This window comes from Athene noctua, chromosome 1 (assembly GCF_965140245.1).
Source record: "Athene noctua chromosome 1, bAthNoc1.hap1.1, whole genome shotgun sequence".
NCBI classification, from domain to species: Eukaryota; Metazoa; Chordata; class Aves; order Strigiformes; family Strigidae; genus Athene; species Athene noctua.
In genome coordinates this window covers 104,109,068-104,127,719 of record NC_134037.1, presented here as the reverse complement: position 1 = coordinate 104,127,719, position 18,652 = coordinate 104,109,068, and the positions used below count along the sequence as shown (strand labels likewise).

Genomic DNA, 18,652 nt, shown 5'->3' with positions numbered 1-18,652 from the left:
AGCTGCAGCTAAGTGCTGGCTAACAACAGCTGAGATAAAAGGCTGTGCAGGCAGGAAGAGATGTCTGTCAAAGGAGCTGGGCACAAGCAGCAACCTGGCAAGGAGCTGCTATGAGGACAGACTCAGAAATCTTGGAAAGGGCAGATCAACACCAAGCCAGTGCAGCTAGCTCTGTCCCCCAGAAGAGGGAAGAAAGAACAGGTATTTTTAAGGCCCACCTTGTCACATATTTATTCATTTTTTAACAGCCACATGCTAAGCAACCACAATGAGAGATATCTCTGCATCACGCCCTTTGTGTTGGCTTACAGGTATTGCCACAATTTACCTTTACATATATTGTAAGGCTCTAAACTATGCCGCAAATACTAGACCCCAAACCTTTATCAGCTTCTTGGTGAAGAGAAGTCTTAGAGTTTAAGTGGAACTTTGCCTTCAGTATTCCTTTATGTAGCCAAATCTCTCTGTATTTATATATTAACCATTACCATTTACAACATTGACCATACTTTACTGGTAGATGCTGTATTTTACTGCTTTGCCACAATGAAGAGGCTAAAGCCAGTACTTTTGCATATGGAATAACATCACACAAAGTGATCCATCCAGCATCTACTGCACAGCAATGAATCCTATAACACTAATCTGTTCTGAAGCTCTGTATGGTCTGCAATGGGCTTGGAAGCCAACACATTTCAGTTATGAACAGCTCATGGCCCATATCAGCATGGGTTTCAGCATCACTGGCAGCACAGTGGGATGAGATTACTCTTTTTTTTTAAGCAAACGATAGGATTTTCAACATCCTTTCCTAATCTATCTGCTTGTCAAGAGACAAGTCCTCTTACAAGCATCTAACCTTCTGAAACAGCAGCTGTGATTTCAAGGTTGTATGAAGCATTAGGAGAGAGGGAGCACTTTGTATGATTGCTTAGAAAGCCCAACCTAAACGGTCTTACAGCATCCTCACAGTCCAATAGCAGGAAACAGAGACAGTTTTCAGCCCCTTTGGAAGGAAGTGGGGCAGGAAGTTTTTGTCTTGACTGGTTCCAGCCTCAGTGGAAGCGGAAAGCTACAACAGCAAATGAGGCAAGTGATGATACACCACAGGAGTACAGAGGTCTGAGATCAGGTGGGGAGAATTATGGTTCCGTCACTCACCCTGTCATTAACCTTTCCCCGTGGGGCCCAGCACAACTCTAAGGGTTTCCCTGCAGGTATCAGCTCACACCCCAATGCAGCTCCTCAGAAGACAGGCCTGTTGTTTCCTCAAAGAAGTTGCTCCAATCAGGCACAGCTGCTGGGTAGCTCAGAAGCAGCCTGAGAGACTGTTACTCTCAATGAGAACACTACTCAGAGAATTTAACAAGTGAAAGGAATTTCAAGTAACTACTGTGTTGTAACAGAAGTTGTCTTCATAAATGCCATTTAACAAACAAGCAAAGGTGCTTTTCACTCTGGAAGCCAGAAACATGCTTGTGGAACAACCATGGCTGTTCCCCTTTTCATAAAGTACTATCTTCTTGGCATTCTATCAAACATGCTCCTGTTTGCATCCCTGGCTCCATCACAAACTCAAATCATAGTCCATCATAATCCCAGTAATTAGACACAAGTTGGTTTGTTTTCAGTATATCCAAAAATATCATCTAGTTGTCTAAAGTATTCCCAGCATTTCATTGTATATGCATTTCTGGGTTAAAAGTCAAAGTCATTTTAGCAAGGTTCCAGTAATTTGTGTAATTTTTGTTCCAGCTCTGTTTACTGGATAAACATTAAAATAGCATGGAGCAGTGCAAAACTGACATTCGCAGTCTGCTTTCAAAGACACCAGCAGCTTATCTAGAAGTTATAGATAACCAAAGCAAAACACAGATACCTGAAAAACAGCTTGTGGCTGCTGTGACTTAAGAGGCATCACATATTTCATGCAACAAGGTCTATGCTGCCGAGCTGAACCAGCCCCCTAAACCAAATAAATACTCATTGTGTCCAGCCACAGCTGCTACACACATGAAAACAAACACCCCAAATCTCTCACAGAGTGAACGGATCATCTCCCTTTGGATGTTAATAAGCAACAAGGAGCCTTGTATGTAACAGACACACAATGAACACATTTGCTTCCTAAACCACATAGAACACATCCTTGTACTTTTTTACAGGAATTGGACTGACCATATTAAGAAGCATTCTTGCTTCATCATGTGCCTTAAGTTACTGAAACACAGCAACAAGCAATGGTGTAAACTCTGTGTTTATCACACAGCTCAGACTGCCCAGATCCATAATGGATGTAACTTGAAAGCGGTTGGAGTTGGAAAAAGAGGAGCAGTTTATACAAACAGGATTTCCTCCTTTACTGCAAAAAACCTCTTCACATAATTTTAACCTCCTGATCTACTGTTTCCTAACATAAACTATGCCCTACACCAAAATCAGGGAAAGCACTACTTCACATAAAGCACAGTTAACTTCCAGCCTAGAAATTGGTGGCTTGCTATCGATTAGTGCATTTTTTCCATCACTAGGCCTGAAGCAATGCATTGACCTCAAAGGGCTCTGACATGCTAAAAAAACAAAGGAACAGCTATAAATGTGAGCCAAAGTTTCTATTAGTTAGTATATCTAGTATGCTTAAAAAGGCAGAAGATTTGAATACCAGAAGGTTTCAGCTCCTGGACAACTGTTTAACCATTCTACACAACCCTTTGAGACCTGCCTTCCAAAAGCTCCAAAATCCTGAGCACAGCAATGCCCAGAAGACACAGAGGAGCAGCAAAATCAGGGCATATTCAGAGGAAAAAGGAAATTATGGCAGCTATTCCCTCTCACTGCACGCGAGGGAGCTCTGGTATAAATGAAATGTGGAGGTACAAGAGGTATAGGTAGTTTACTGGCAGTCCAAGGGCTCTACAGCTAGTCCAAGAATTCATTCTCTTTTCCATTGACAAACATGCTTAATATTAAATGAATGTACGGAGCAGAAATAGGCCCGAGATGTATAAAGAGCAGATGCCCAGAGTCCAATGTATACACCAGCCTCTCAGAGCACAGACGGCATTCATTCCCCAAGTGACATGTGTATTAGACCTTTTGGCAGGACTATGAATCAGACATTAAAAGACTCGATACAAAAACTCTGCAAAAGACTAGCAAAGGAAAATACATACTCACCTTGCACAGTATAATTAACACCACTGTACTTGTGAGAGCATGCGCACACAGGTGAAAACAAAGTCAAGATGGACATTTCTTTGGTGTAAGGATATGCAATGCCTGCCTCAACTAGCATTAATGTCATCAGCTCAGAGAGCTGGAAGGTTGTCAGAAATATAACAGACTCAAGTGTGTTCTGACTGCCTTTATGGAAGCCAGCTACTTCAAGCTAAATAATGCACGTCTATAAACTTGCAGTAATAAACTTACTTGTACATGATTTTGCCGAGGCAGCCTTAAGTAGTAAGTAGATCTTGTAGCAAGCGTGAAGGACTGGCTGGCAACAGAGACACCCGTATCTTTCAGATACATCTAACCAACTTACAAAGGCATTACATTTCTGAGGTAATTCTGAGAGAAGTTTCAAACACAGATGATGGATGATGCTTCTTTTTTACCCCTGGTACACTGGCTACATTTCCTGATTCCAATTTTTAGGTGTCAATTTCTATTTTCTTGGTGCCACCACGTGGTAAAAATCTGTATTACCATTTTACACGCAAAAGCCACTTCCAGTCCATTCTAGAGAGGCCACACATTCTGCAATGGCTGTTTACTGAAAGGCAAAGTCACTTTATATGTGTGTAAGTATATATGAACACTGTGTTTCACTTTCAGATATTACAAAGACTTATTTTGACAAAATAGGCTGAAAATAAGCAGTGGCAAAAGACCAGAGGCATTTTGTAACAATTGCACCATCCTTACCTTGAAAGAAGCACATTATTACCCATGTGAAATACATAACCAGGGGTGTTTAAATAGCTGAAGTGATTAGGTTAAGGGTTGGGGTTTTTTTATTGTAACATACAGTGAATATCAATACTAAACATACCACCTTCACAAAGTAACTAGATTAAAAAGTGTAATACAGATAGTTATTCATGGGGTTTTGTTGGCTTTGGGTTGGTTTTGGTTTTTGTTTTTTTTTTTTTTACTGTCCTCATAGATCCTGAGAAGGAATCTGAATCAGCCCTGTCATTATAAAGGGGGCATCAGTGTCTCCCTGCCAGCTTGCAGAAGCTCCAAAGACAATGGGACAAAATGAGCTAGATCTACCCAAATCTAGTGTAAGTGCCCAGCAGAGAATGAACATTCATTTGCCTTCCACCTTCACAGCCATGCAGGGTAGGTAACACAGAAAAAGGAAAAAGAGGTGACTGCTAGGAACTAGCCTATGTACATTTGTGTTCCCAAGGGATAAAATGTCAGTTAAAATGCAACTCCTACCCATTATTCCCTCTCCTGTGCTACACAGGTGGAACGTCAGGGACTGCACAAAGTTGCAGGCGCTAGCTACATACCTCTTAATCCATCAGGAACAGTTTCACCCATACACACAGGTATCACTACTATAAATTTATTAATAACCCCCACTGTGCTGAGTGGCATCAGGGAAACAGGGCAGAATATCACACTTTCCTAATACTTCTTGAATTTTTTCCTAGCTTGAAAAGCATGGATACCAGTGGGCACGAGAAGAGGACTAGCAGTCATCTGAGGTAGCTGGACGAGTAGCTAGTCAACAGCAAAGAAGCAAAAAGTCCTTGGAGGAAATATTACTAAATATAAGTAAAAAGCTCAACCCACTCTAGTCTAACAAGTTAGTACGCATCAGATGAGCAAGCCATGTAACAACACATGCAAGAAAAGCCTTTCACAACTTCAAAGTAAACATATTACCATAAGGATTACCATGGATTCAAAGCCAACATATTTTAACTGCTGCCACAACTCAAGTATGCATGCATAGTTACCATAGCTCAAATGATGTGCGATAGCCTGACTTGTGCTCATGCCCTAAGAGTTTGAACTGTTTAATAAAGCAAGCTTTCTGAAGCTGCAACTCTGAAACTTGAACTGTCAGTTTAAAACTGCTTCATGGCAGACTTGCATCACAGTAAGAATATAAAAGTGGTTATGATGAAACAAGATATTCTTCAGAAGACCATAACTGAATGGCACACAGGTTTATGAATGGCACACAGTCTATGAAGAAGTGTATTAGCAAAGAAAAAATAACTGGGCTCTACTAAAGAAGGACTATCAGCATATTCAGCATCAAGAATGAAAATCATTTTCACAAAATGGGCAAGGAAAGATAGGATACTATTGAAAAGCCACAACAAGCAGCAAAGCAGCAACCCTACTGACATCACCAGGACTTGAAAAGACAGAGGTAGATTTACTTATGCCAGAAAGTTTAGGACACTTTAAGCAAAGGCTATGCCTATATCTTGGTCCACACCTCTAGCTTTCATCTGTAACCTACCCAATTTTTGTCAGGTCCAGTTAAAGCAGCTCAGCAGGTAAACTTCCACTCCTAGAACTGTTCAGAGGGTCTGGACCCCTGCTGTGCATCATATTGAGATGCAGCAAAGCATTCTGCTTGTGTGTGCTTTGGTACATTAGCATTTAAGTTCAGATCTAGAGCAGCATAATGCATCTGTGCTGTATACCGTTAAACAAAGCCACAATTCTAATCTTACTCACTTGATCTTTGTGGGACAGAAACACAATACACAAACCCTGAATTCACTCCAGGAAAGAACAAGTCTCTTCCTGTGCTTTATAGTTTTACGCCATTGTTGGACAAAATGCAAATATATGAGGTTATCACTCCAGATTCTCAAGAGCTAGAGATGGAAGAGGAAAAAATTGTTCCCCGACTGACAAGGTGCAAGGAGACTCCACAGAAATTTGCATGTAGTTGCATGGTCAGTTAACAACAGCTTTTGCAGACATATACTGACACACCAAAGCCTTCTGAAAAAAAAATAAAATCCTGTTCTCTAGCAGTGCATGCATGTAAGTTTGCATGCATCTGCTAACTAGAAAAGGAGAACAGTTTAGTGGAAGAAGCAAGAGGCTGTGAGCCAAGAATAGTTCTAATCCTGTTGTGATTGGGAAGTTAACCTGAGTCTGCCTCTCCCCATGCGTAAAATGGGGATAATTAATCCTCACTTAACCATGTAAATTAAATAATGTTTCAACAGTGCTGCAAGTGCCACAGATTAATTAATGCCTAGGTAATAAAAAGTGGAGCACTTTGCTACTTACCTGCAAGTCAAAGGTTATGCCGCAATTTTACAAGAGGAGATACTTCGCACTTAGAAGATGAGACCCTAAATTATCATTCAGTCTTATAAAGATTTCTCTCTCTCTTATACGCACAGCAGCTATCAAGCCCATGAAAGCCAGGCACACATCGTTCTGCATTTCATATCATCTCTTTGCAACACAGTAAGCTGATGTTAACTAAGGAAATACCATAAACAAATACACATAACCAAAGGCAAGACAAACGTAATGGGAAGATCCATACCTTGAACACCTTCCAAAAGCAGATCAACCCCCTTTCTATAAAAGCTGAAGGCAGTTTCATAATCTTCTTCTTCCTCCTTCTTCAAAGCAAGTTTTATCAACTCGCCTGCTTTCTCCAAGTAATCTTGTTTGCCAGGCTTGGGTTTTAAGCTTCCTGTAAACAAACTATGGCTTTCCTTCTCTCCTTCAGATTTGCTCCACTCCTGCTCAGGTGCCAGTATGCTTTGTACTGGGGGTTCAGAAGTAAGGCAAAGGCCAACAGCTCTACTGGGAGAACTTTGGTTGGATGCCATTCCATCATCTAACTCAGCAAGAGAGTCTACATCAACTGTCAGGGAGATCAGGTCACTGTCACTGGAGAAGCCTGAAAGCACAGTCAGAAAGACACCCATTACTCAATTTTTCATATACCTTAGGAACCCCCATAATTCTTTATCCCATCCCATCTCACCTTCTGAGACTTTGTTCACAGCATGTAAAGCTGTCCTAAAAATTAATTTTTAGTACCTATAGAAACATGTTTTTTAAAATTAGCTACAAACTTCGCAGAGCAACTGGTCATCATTTTAATATGGGAATGAAGAGAACAACATCTAACACCCAACTTAAACTTTCAAAACCTGCTCACTGTTGCATCCCAGGAAATCACAAAACCGACCCTTTCTGTGTGATGGCTATTGGAAAAGTCAATCAGCAGGAGCCAAATCACTGTTGCAAGAAATCCCAACATACTGTTTTAAATCAGTAAGATGAAGCATCCCAGAACCAGTAAGTTAGGAGTTTGAATTAACACAGTTACTGTCAGCTTATGCATCATGCAGCATTCTCCCATCTACCATGAATAGCCTTCTTTCATTGCTAACATGTGGTGTAATGAATGAGCTTAGACCTCTTTCACTGAAATTTGAGATAACACATTTTATTTTACATTTGCCATAAGCAAAAAATTCATATATACTCATTGCAAGCTGACCTTCAGTAACTAAACCACAGCAACTTAGCAGAGTTTTTTGCAAATAAATGGCAACAAAGATATTTTACATACACCATTTCATTCTGTAAGAATTATCATCCACGAAAAGCATTTACTCATAATTATGACTTTCTAATAATTTAAATTTCAGAAATGTAATGGAAACAACTTCTAGATCTCACCTCCACATTCCGATTGGCTTGTAAGTGTCACATCATCAAGCCCACTTAAATCCTTTCGAACTGAAAAGGACAAGAATGACAAAAATGTTTCTGACATCCTTTTGTACAACAGATTAGATGTTCACTTGCCGTCAGAGTGAAAGGGCATGACCCTACTACAGGTAAAAGTACATAATACAAAACTGCTCTTTGACCAGCTCTCAGAGATATCCATTTGGTAACACACCATTAAAATTGTGACAGTGGTGTTAGATTTGCCATTTCTCATTGCCTCCAAGGTTAAAAAACAAAACACAGGTGCTTGCTTAGGGGCAGCCAATTCAAACCTCAGCACTCCAACCCACCTAATTTCAATAGCAGCAGCACTTTAATCCCTATCTCTCACTGCTCTGATGATTTACAGCTAAGGAGACTTAAAACAGGAGAGCCTTCAAAGCTGGGACCTGCACACCAAGAAAAAAAAAAAAGCTTTCAGTCTCAATAATGTCATTCCAGAGTAGTACCCTGTATGGGACATATGGAATGAGCCACAAATTTGGCAATGCCACCTGGATATCAAGTAGCAGTTTTATCACCTTGGCACATGTACACACTGAGGGAATAAAACAGGCAACAAGGTCAAGACATTTAGCTGTTTGTACACACAGAGAAAGTAAATTCTGAGCTAAAACCTGGTGTCTGTTTTCTTCTGTATACTCAGAGTCAAGAGTTTATCCACATTATCAGGTAAACTGTTCTGACTTATCTTCAAAAAGTATGTGGCATTAGCAAGGAGCTGACTCAAAGGCAACTAACTCAAACTTTCTTTTTGATTTTGCAACTTCAGAGTTAGAGGGAATTCACAATTTATGGAAAAGGAGTAAGAAGACATTGTAGAAATACTGCTTTTCTAAAAACTAGCAGCTCCTTTAATGTGAGTGAGAGGAAAAAAAAACAGGAAGGAAACGAGATTACCAGCCACTCTTTGAAGAGCAAGGAAAAGTGATACTTAGTGCTACAAGATTACTTGAAAGGAGGGGAGAGGCTGCAGAGAAGACAATGCTCCTGATCTTTTTAGGGGAGGGATGTAAAGCAGTGTCCATGCAGAGAAGAGAACTGCCTGTGTAGCCCCAAGTCCCACAAGAAAGAAAGCAACCTCACAACACGACAGTTGGAGGAAGATAGAAGATTCATTAATTAGTGTATTAATAACGGGCCATTCACTTGCCCAATTTAGGGACAGCAATGTCAAATGCGGAACACTGAGAATTTATGAAATAAGGAGTCAAGTTATTTTGTTCAGTGAAGAGAAATTGCTAGCTAGGAAATGCATAGGTGGAAGCAGAGCTGACTGACAGACAAAGGGTGTAGACAGAAAGAAATGAATGGAAAAGCTGGGGGTTTGTGGGAAGGGTGTGCTGGCCACCCAGACTAGACGAATTAGAGTACATCCATGAAGCAAATTTCAGATAGACCCAAGTCCCCCTCCCTACAGTCCAAACAAAACCATGTTTGCTCTTCTCATGCAGCCAACTTGACCAGAAGCTGTATGAACACAGCTAGCATGGCACAGAGACTGAACTAATAAACTTTGCTAAGGTCAAGTTTAGAGCCCAGGTCTGGCACCACAAAACCAGTCAGCCCAAGAGATAGGAAGAGTATGATCTGCATACACTTATTTCTGGGAAGATAATATGAACATGGTAAAACAAAAGGGGGGTGAGGGTGGGAGAGTGGGGGGTGTGAAAAAGAGATGAGCTTCCCAGTGAATTTCTCTGAAGAATCTAACAATTGCTATAGAGAGACTTTTGGAGAGGAAGTTGGACATTTGGACATCTGAACATTATCCCATGTACCCAGACAGGAAGACAAGAGTGACTGTCAGGAATATTAGAGGAGTATAACGATTCTGAAATTGAACATAAATTCCTGTACTTGTCTCTGCTTTGTGCCATTTCACCGGGCATATGGGTAAATGCAGTTTACAAAAATTGGTGCAAAGCCTGGGTAACCCGGCCTCTTGAAAAGCAGATTCCTCTGAAAGTGTGAACTGTCAAGCTGTTTTTACAAGCAAGATACTTATTGCTTATTTTGGTACAAAAACATTTCTACTACCATCAGTTTGCATCTCCTACCATTAATGTGCACACCTTCTGCAAAATGAACTTTGTCTGAAAAGAACAGATGAAAGTGAGAAAACACGACCCACCCTTATAAGCAAACACCAGCACCTGTTAAGGAATGGCTTTGATACATCTCAGTACAACAGCTTGAAGGAGCAGTGCCCACGTGGAGGCACTTGAATGTGAACAAAAACTAACAAAGCAAACTAGTCACAGTTAACTACGATAATCAGACTGGGAAAAATTAGATGCAGACAGGATGCCCTGAGAAGAGGCAGGGAGAGGTCTCGGAGCCGAGTATTGCCACTGCCATCTAGAGGCCTTAAAGGCAGATGTTTCCCTCTGTCCCTAGTCTTTCCCCCGCCCCCCTCCCCACCCAAAATTTGGTTTCAAACATAAGATAATATGAGCTGGAAGACACATAGGTTTTTAGAAAATACAACTCCACAGAAGTCATATTTGGCATCTGGAAATCCTGTGCTCATAGTTGTTGCAAGTATCCCCTAAAAGCATTCCAGCTGATTCAGAAGAAGGGTATCAAAGAATTTTTCTACCTTACAGCATTTTTTTCTTTTCAGTACTTTTATCTCACATAAAGGAAGTGTTTTTCTTCTAAAAATGAGGCCCTTGTGAATACAGAAGCATTCATGTTAAGCACTTTTATAACGCCAACATAAAATGGGTGCATTGTCAGAATCTGGAGTGTTAAATTTCACAAAAATAGCACCCCTTTAAAACTAATCACCAGTATTTATGATAACTATCTTCTGTAATTAAACAGCTCTATACCTTTCCCTTCACAGAATGAAATACTGTGGGGGCATTAGTTCATTACCATTATGGAAGATACTACAAAATAAAATGTAAAACTCGCTGCACATGTAGAGTATCATATAACTAAGCACAAAGTTATTGACATTGAGAGATCCAAGTGGCAAGTCATTCAATCTCAAACAAAAATAAACAAAGCACTATTAGAAAAGACAATCAATTCTTGTTATTCAAGCACAACTTTTTACCAAAGCAAATTCTATGCCAGAAAGAGACCAGAGGAAATTAAGTCATTAAGAAAAAAAACCCTCCCAAATAAGCTTAGTGTTTGTATAATAATGTTTATTTATACATGAGTGTAGAACAGTTCCAAAGAAAAACCTGAAGGGTTGGAAAAGAATTTCTTAGAAGTCACAAGGACACAAGAATAACTAAATACATAAATATCTAAAAGCCTGCATGGTTCTTGGCAGATGATTATATAGAAAGATGCTTAAGCTAGCTCAGCCTCCAGAGGCAGGAAAGAAGTCCTAGCACAGTATTTATTTGGGATGACTGACCCTGCCTTACAGCCATACTGTTATTTAGTGCAAGTAAAGTGCCACTACATTACTCTGCACATGGTACCCAAGCCATCCATGTGCACCTTTTACACTGTGCTAAGGATATGCAGTCTTGGGAAAAGGGACACACCCTCCGTTGGCACAGCACAACCAGAAAACATTAGCAAGTTAAGGGAGGCATTTCCAATTTTCAACACAACATAGCCCACACTGGCTCTAACACACAACCTCTCAGATTTTCAAGAATAGGGAGTTCTTCTCAGGAAAAGAAAAAATACTGGCAGTTTTTGTAAGACACTTAAACAACTTACTTATCTCCCCAAGTCCTGCAGCAGGGCTCTAACATTCACCAATTCCATACGCTCAATTCAGAAGACATACTTAAACTTTTAAATTTCAATACCAACTCTCTTCTGGATTTTATTAAGCACTTAAAGTATGGTGACACGCTGAGCATGAACAGTTGAATAAGAACCCTCTGAAATGAGCGGGGCAGTTCAAATACTAGACCCATTTTTCATGCTCTAGGACAACTCAGTCATCTTTGTATTTATTGATCAATCTCAAAATGGTTTTAAATTTCTTTTTAAATGTTTATAGCTTGAGACTTGGAGTATGATTAGTAGTGAACATTAGCACACTGTTGGCCCAACCTGCTGGAAGCAGGCAGGATTCTGTACATTTAAACCAGAGGGTTCAGTTCAGTTAGCATCAAAAGCAGCTCTTTTTGAGCAATAGAGTCTTAGGACTTCTAGAATAGACTAGATAAAGTTCCTGTTAGATAAGCTTCCTGTTAGAAGCAAACTTCCAGCAGTGCAGAGAGTGCTCTGCTGACCCCAGCTCTGGCATTTCTGTCAAGCAAACAGAAACTGGATGCTAATGCTCCTACAAATACGGCACTTGTCATTTACATGCGGCTTTAAAACAGATCACGCTATAAGGTTACATGAGAAAAGAAAGCAAACCTTCAGAGCTGCAGTCAGACAGGTTGTCAGTCAGAGAGTCAGACAGAGGCTCAACAGGACCAATCAGTTCAGACCCATCATGCACCTCTCCACCCTGAAAAGAAAAAGGGAAAGGAATTATTCAGCTGCTGTGCTCTATGGGAAGTCTCGTTATACAGAAGTGATAGTCAAAATTAAATTTCCTAACCAGTGAATGCTCCATTACTTTAGAGTTAATGCATTAAACTATGTAAGCCTGCAAATTAAACAAGGGCTTTTGGTTAGGCAATGTTTGGTTGCCACAGACTGTCTAGGTATCTGAAAGTTAGCCTACTGCAGCTTCAGAGTCCTGAACCCCACAGGCTGCAGCAGGTCTGCCTGCAAACCCCAGAGTTTAACAGGGAGAGAAGAGCAACACTCCTGCTATCTTAGGGCACATACAGTCTGTGCCCTTCAGTGGTATTCCCAAACTCAGCAGGTCCCTCACACAGGAGTGTGTGTCCATCACACAGTTCCACCCATGACCCACTATCCTGAGTTCAGTCATAGTTGAGACTACACAAACAGAGAAGACAAGGCCATCCCAGCATATAAGAAGGACATTATTCCCTTGCAAGCCAGAAAGGAAAAGGTAAGTGAAGTAACAACAGAAACAATTAGTTGCACTAGAAACCACTTAATTTTTTCTTTTCTTTAATTTCTGCTTCACATCTTAGGTGCACATTTTCCAGGCAACCTTAATAGAAACGGCACCATTTCCTAGGCAGCGTTACAAACAGGCATTGCTAATCTGTCTTGAACTAGCCCGGTGCGTATTCACACTAGCAGCCCATTTTTCTAGAGTCACAGTACACACTGGAGTACATAAATACACACACAGCACTTCCTTCAGTTGTTTCTAAGACTTCACTGTCCAAGTCTATCTCTCCATGGCTATCTGCACAAAAATCTGAAAAGGAACAAAACCACGTGTTAGCCAAGCTAAAGAACACCAGCTGAGCTGGTGACTGATCAAAATCTAAGGCTTTTTTTACAGGAAAACGTGACACAGCATCAGCTAACAAATGAGCCTAAATTAAATTATTACACTTACATAACTCCCCTTGTAGATGTACTCACTCCTATAAAAATTAATGTCTTTCTAGTTTTATTCATTCCCTTGCAAAGCCAGAAAAGGTTCACTGGAAGGCTAAAACTAATACTTCTGCAAAGCAAAGTGAGGAAAGAGAGCTCTGAACAAATAGCCCAAAACACAGAAGTATTTCCAAAGAACTGAAAAAGTGCAGATGCAAAGAAACTGAAAAGTAAAACATTCTAACTCAAGTCTCCCACTCATTGATGCCACCAAAGCTTAAAGAACATTATTTTAAGTATTTTAAAGAACACTGCAATAACTGCAACATAAGAACAAGTGATGACTTTTAAACTCTACTGTAATTTTGTTTTTGCATATGTATCATTTAAATATACTTAACACACTGGTACCCTTAAGTCCCATCTCAGCCAGATGAGCATTTCCTTAATTCCAGTGAGTTACTATTATGTTTACATGTAAATTTATGCTTATGTGTTTGCAGAATGTTGGACAAAGCTACAGAAAATAAAGAGGTTTGAAGGAACTATTGGAAACAAACTGCTTCAGATGTAATAAAGATGAAGTCCAGATCAATGTATTGTCCTAAAATATGTTTTGGAGAGTGGTTCTCACAACACTGTACAAGCAGCACGTCTGACTAGTTATATGCCAAATTTGTTGTCACAGACCTGAACCCATAATACGCCATAAGAAAACAATCTAGACAGTCTTCCTTCTTTTGGTTCAAAACTATAAATGCCTATATAAAATATTGAAACAGTGACAATATTTTTTTATTACTTCCCCACTGAAGACCTAGATTTAACATCACAGCTTTTGCTCATCATTCAACAAAAACAAATTCCAAATCCATTCACCTGAAGTTCCTGTAAAACTTTCCACCTTGTAGAGGTGTGGCATGGGGGTTTTTTTTAAAGCCACATTTCTAGAGTGAATGGAAAACTCCCAGTCACTTCACAAAGCATGTCAGATCAGCTCACTGTCACTCCGCAGTTTATAAAGTAAAGCAGAATCAGCACTACACTTTATTCATATCAGTAAGAAGCAAATACTTCTGCAAATACTAACAAACCTTAAAAAACTCTTCAAGCTGTTTGCTGTTATAGAGAGCAGGGATATTGGCAGAAAACTGTAACAGATCTTCAGCACATTGCCTTCTTTCTTCAATCACAGTTTCATCAAATCGCCCTGGAACAGACACATAGATTGACAGTTTTACAAATAACTACACATTTATTTTGCAATAATAACTAGCACACACACAAAAAAAAAAAAAAAAAAAAGAAAGAAAGAAAACAAGACAAAAGCAACCTTCTGGAGACAATGCCCTGAGTCTATGAAAGTCATTCCAATGCTTCAGGAGAACATAGAAAATCTTCAAACTTCCTATTCTCAATTGTCCCTAGAGTCCCGTCTTCTGCAATCCACTCGGATGATGAAAGCTGGCAGCTACGACAAGAATCCTTCGCCCTCTCATCATAAGAATATGTGAGGCAACACTCTTGATTAGCCAAGAGACACTAACGGATGTCCAGTGTTATCTAACAACAAATGATATTTGCACAATTTGACAATGTGCCAGTCAGTGTCAGCCTTGATTATGGCCCAAATCCTGTAAGGAGCTGAGCAATCTTCACATTCTCAAGAACAACGCACAATATGAGCGGATAGTAAACGAAGTATTGCTAAAAGCCCCCAAACAGATCATCAATTCCAGGGTGCCATTTATGGAGGAGACAAAGTGAGGGGAGATGGTGAAGCCCTGCTACCAAGCACTGAAGCTTTCGTCTGAAGTAGCTCCATGCAGACAGGGTCTCATCTCCTCCTGGATTCAAGAGGTAAGTAGAGCTGGGAAGCAGCTCATTTACTAAAACGTATGATCCTTCCCTTTTCCCTACCCAGCACCCAAAACACTCCAATTAGCAAAAACATGTTTAAAAAACAATCCCACAGTTCACCTGAAGAGATTTGCTTCTCAGGAGAAAACCCTTGGATTGCTACCTTAAATTCACATTCTTCACAATTGCACACAACTTATTTTAGCTTTTCATATCAACACCACTTTGTTGTTGAAATAGTTACAAGTTTACAAAAGGAAAAGGGCAAAGGTTAACAGTAATAATTGGAGGAGAATAGAACAGACATTGGAACAGCTATACAGAGGGAAAAAAAGGACTGAGAAGACAAGTTCAAGAAACAGTATTGCTATAACAGCATGACCAGAAAAATAAGAACCACCTGTGACAGCTCTGCAGCATTAACCTTTGAAGAGGACAAAAGAAACATTGAATACAGAAGCAAAATTCATTTATACTCAGAGCAAGCAAAAAAATAATCCCAGAAGAAAGTATCAAAGCAGGATTCTTTCCACAAATTCTTCAAGTAAATAGCTCCTGCCCATGTGGTACCAGAAAAAAGAAAATAAAACTAGAAAGAGACACACATACTCACAAGATCACAAACAAAGCTTTTGGCAGCTATTTTTCCATGAAAGGAAAGAAAAGATATCATTGGGCTAATTTTCAGCTAGATTGGCTCCGTGACTTGTTCACCCTGCCCTTTCAGCTGTACAAACATTAGCAGCTGTACAAAAGAGCAAGCAACAAGCAAGCAGAAAGAAGGCAAAGGCACATTGAGTGGCAACACTGGAATCAGGCTCTATTAAACTGCTCATCAAACTTCCTATGTCTTCAGAGCAACACTGGGGGTGCATTAGGGCTTTTGTTTCATTCCATGCAAAAGAAGACATCATGAAAAAAAAAACTTCCCTCAGTAAAGCACAGCAGCATAGGCAGTTAAATGAATCTACAAAATAACACAAACACTGTTATAATGCAACATAACATCAATCACAAAGTAAACACCTAACAGGGCCAGAAACAGGTAACTTTTGCAAGAAAGAAATTCCATTTTTCCTGGTTTCCCAGGGATCTTTCCCCATTCCACTTCATCATGGAACCCAATAAAAACTGATTTTCCTCATCCACATCATCTTTATATTTCCACTGGGCACCAGACAGGACATGTCAGGACCAGCACTGCCAGCTGTCCAGCACACATACACCAAGTGTCCAGGCAGCTGCAAATCTCACAGGTATGACCTGAGCTTGCCTGGCCCTTGGCAGCACCACAGCATGCACTCTCTTCTTACCCAGTTGCGGTTTCACAGACTTTGCAGAAACATAATTATATTTGCAACTGCCTTCCCTCTCAAATTTAGCTGATACTAGCCATGTGAGTAAGAGGTTTGACTTGCTGACAGCACAATTACATAAGCCTTATTTTCTGAGGAAGCTGAGCTTAAAAAAAACAAAAAAAACCCCAACCAAAACCATGTTTGAACAGAGACACTGAAACATTAGTCACTGTCACATTTTCCAGCTCATCAGCATCATGATACATTATCAGGACAACTACTTACTAAGGGACTTTGGGGAGAGGAAGAACATAATTCAGTACCGGTCTATTCACATACTATCTGGCATCTTTCTAGCAGGTTTCTTCACAGCCAACCCAGCCTAAATCCTTCCCCCTCTCCCTTTTCTCATACTTTCAAGCAATCTTGTACTGCTCAACACTTTCATTATCACCCTCCTCAAAGAGATGTTCAAAGGTGCTTAGATATCCAGCTGACTCTTCAAACATTTCTATCAGGAAGTCTTCCTGCACCTAAATCAATGCTATTTTGATTATTCTTTACATCTCTCAGACACATGGAAACTTCATTATAGGGATCATGTCTTTCCAGGGTTTTAGGAAGTGTCAACTACAATCTTGGCATGTAACAAATGCACTGGCACAGGCCTGCTATTCCTCCAGCAATGATCCATTCAAAATTTCTTATATATATGGAAACCAAATGTAAACTCCTGTAGAGAGAATCCGCAATTCATTTTGTGGAGCAGATCTGAACAACAAACACCCAGCAATGTTTGTGTTCATGTTTCAGCTAGTTTCTCACAAGACTTCCAACTGTACATGACACCCAATTATTAAATATGTTACTTCATTTGGTATTTTCAAATCCAAAAAGTATCTTCATCTGTGCATTGTAATGTGAATCACCTTTCTGACTCACTGCTAGTAAGTTATCAGTATTTGGAGTTTTTTGGTTTCTTTTTGTTGCAGGGAGAAAGAGTATTTTTTATACTAGAGTATGTTTCTGCACTTGTTAGATACAAGACATGCTGAGTACAGATTTACCAGATCCAGTATGTGGTAAAATGCCATGTATATCCAACATATGGGATACTTAGAGTTCAACAAAAAAAAAGTAGTTTGAAAATGCCAAAGAAATTATGTTGATGCATATTAAGGTAGGAGAGTAATCACTTCCCAGAAACAGATATTGTGATTGCTACATAACTATTCAGAGAAGTTTTAACAGCTGGATCTGTTAGGATTTTTTAGATTCCCATACTCGAGTTCATTATGTTTTCTCCATAAGACAGGGGGAAATGGTTCAAGTTAAGTAAGAAAAAGTGAGATGTCTTTTTCCTCCACCTATAACAAGTTTTGTGCTTTGATGTGAGCAGCTACATTGTAACGGCATAAAATATGTGCACTTGCATATAGTAATTATCAAAAGCTGTAGTGTTAAACATGCAACGCAGTTTTCTGTGGAAGTGGCAAGTCTTTGGCTGCATAAAATACAGAAGCACAGCATGACCCATTCATTTTTATATGTCTCAGTTGTCCACACCATCTCCTGAAACTCTGGATGCTGAACTTGATGTTCTTCTCATATTTAATACTTCTACTACAAGTACATTCGACCGTCAGAACCACCAGTGCTCATTTTGTAAAGTGTACTCTCCACAGAACAGTATGTATACATTATTTAAAGCATGCTTACCGAAAAAAAAAAAATCAACAAGTTGCCAGTAACTACTGATAATGCTAATTAGTAACTAGTTTAAAAGCTGCAACAAGTGGAACATCACCACACGGGAAGAAACACGGCAGAAACACTCCATTAAAGCACTTGAAAACAAAAGACCTTAACAGAGCTGAACCTTGCAGATCACCACTAACTGAATGAGACTGAAAACAAGTTTGCCGAAAACTCAAAATCTACTAAGATCACATTTTTCCTCTAGTACAAAAAAACACTGACTTATCTGAAAATAAATGCTTTAAATTAAAACAAAGCGCACACGACAGAAGTTACAAAACCACAAAACACATAGAAGTGAGACAGAAAGATACACAGTACATTTTTATGCTTTAAATAGAAAAATAATTCGTAAATTGAAGAGAACAGTCAGACATTTCTGTTCCTTTCAGCTACATATCAATCATTTGAAATTTGTTTTTACATTACCTCCTCTTTTCTGTAATCTGATGTGGCTCAGCTTAATTCAAATGTAGTGGGTTTTGTTTTGGTTTAGTTTTAAATTCATAAAGCTTTTTTTGCAAATAACTACACTGAATATTTCTGTAGATTTCCTTCTCTTACAGTGTACATTGCAGTCACTT

The 18,652-nt window shown here is 39.6% G+C and overlaps 1 protein-coding gene across 10 annotated transcripts in view; it reads right to left on the bottom strand.

The window, feature by feature from the left end:
* RPS6KC1 (ribosomal protein S6 kinase C1) overlaps positions 1-18,652 on the bottom strand; it is a 92,248-nt gene that overhangs the window by 59,478 nt on the left and 14,118 nt on the right. For 6 of the 10 annotated variants that reach the window (XR_012632919.1, XR_012632920.1, XM_074897196.1 and 3 more), the window contains 4 exons: positions 14,247-14,362; positions 12,100-12,193; positions 7,699-7,758; positions 6,545-6,907 (listed from right to left, as the gene is read on the bottom strand). Coding sequence is in view for 8 of the 10 variants with exons in the window: in XM_074897196.1 (XP_074753297.1) it covers positions 6,545-6,907; positions 7,699-7,758; positions 12,100-12,193; positions 14,247-14,362 (633 nt within the window). In the remaining 2 variants the exon portion in view is untranslated. The remainder of the gene's footprint in view (positions 1-6,544; positions 6,908-7,698; positions 7,759-12,099; positions 12,194-14,246; positions 14,363-18,652) is intronic. The other 4 variants (XM_074897198.1, XM_074897201.1, XM_074897200.1 and 1 more) reach the window with 2 other exon arrangements.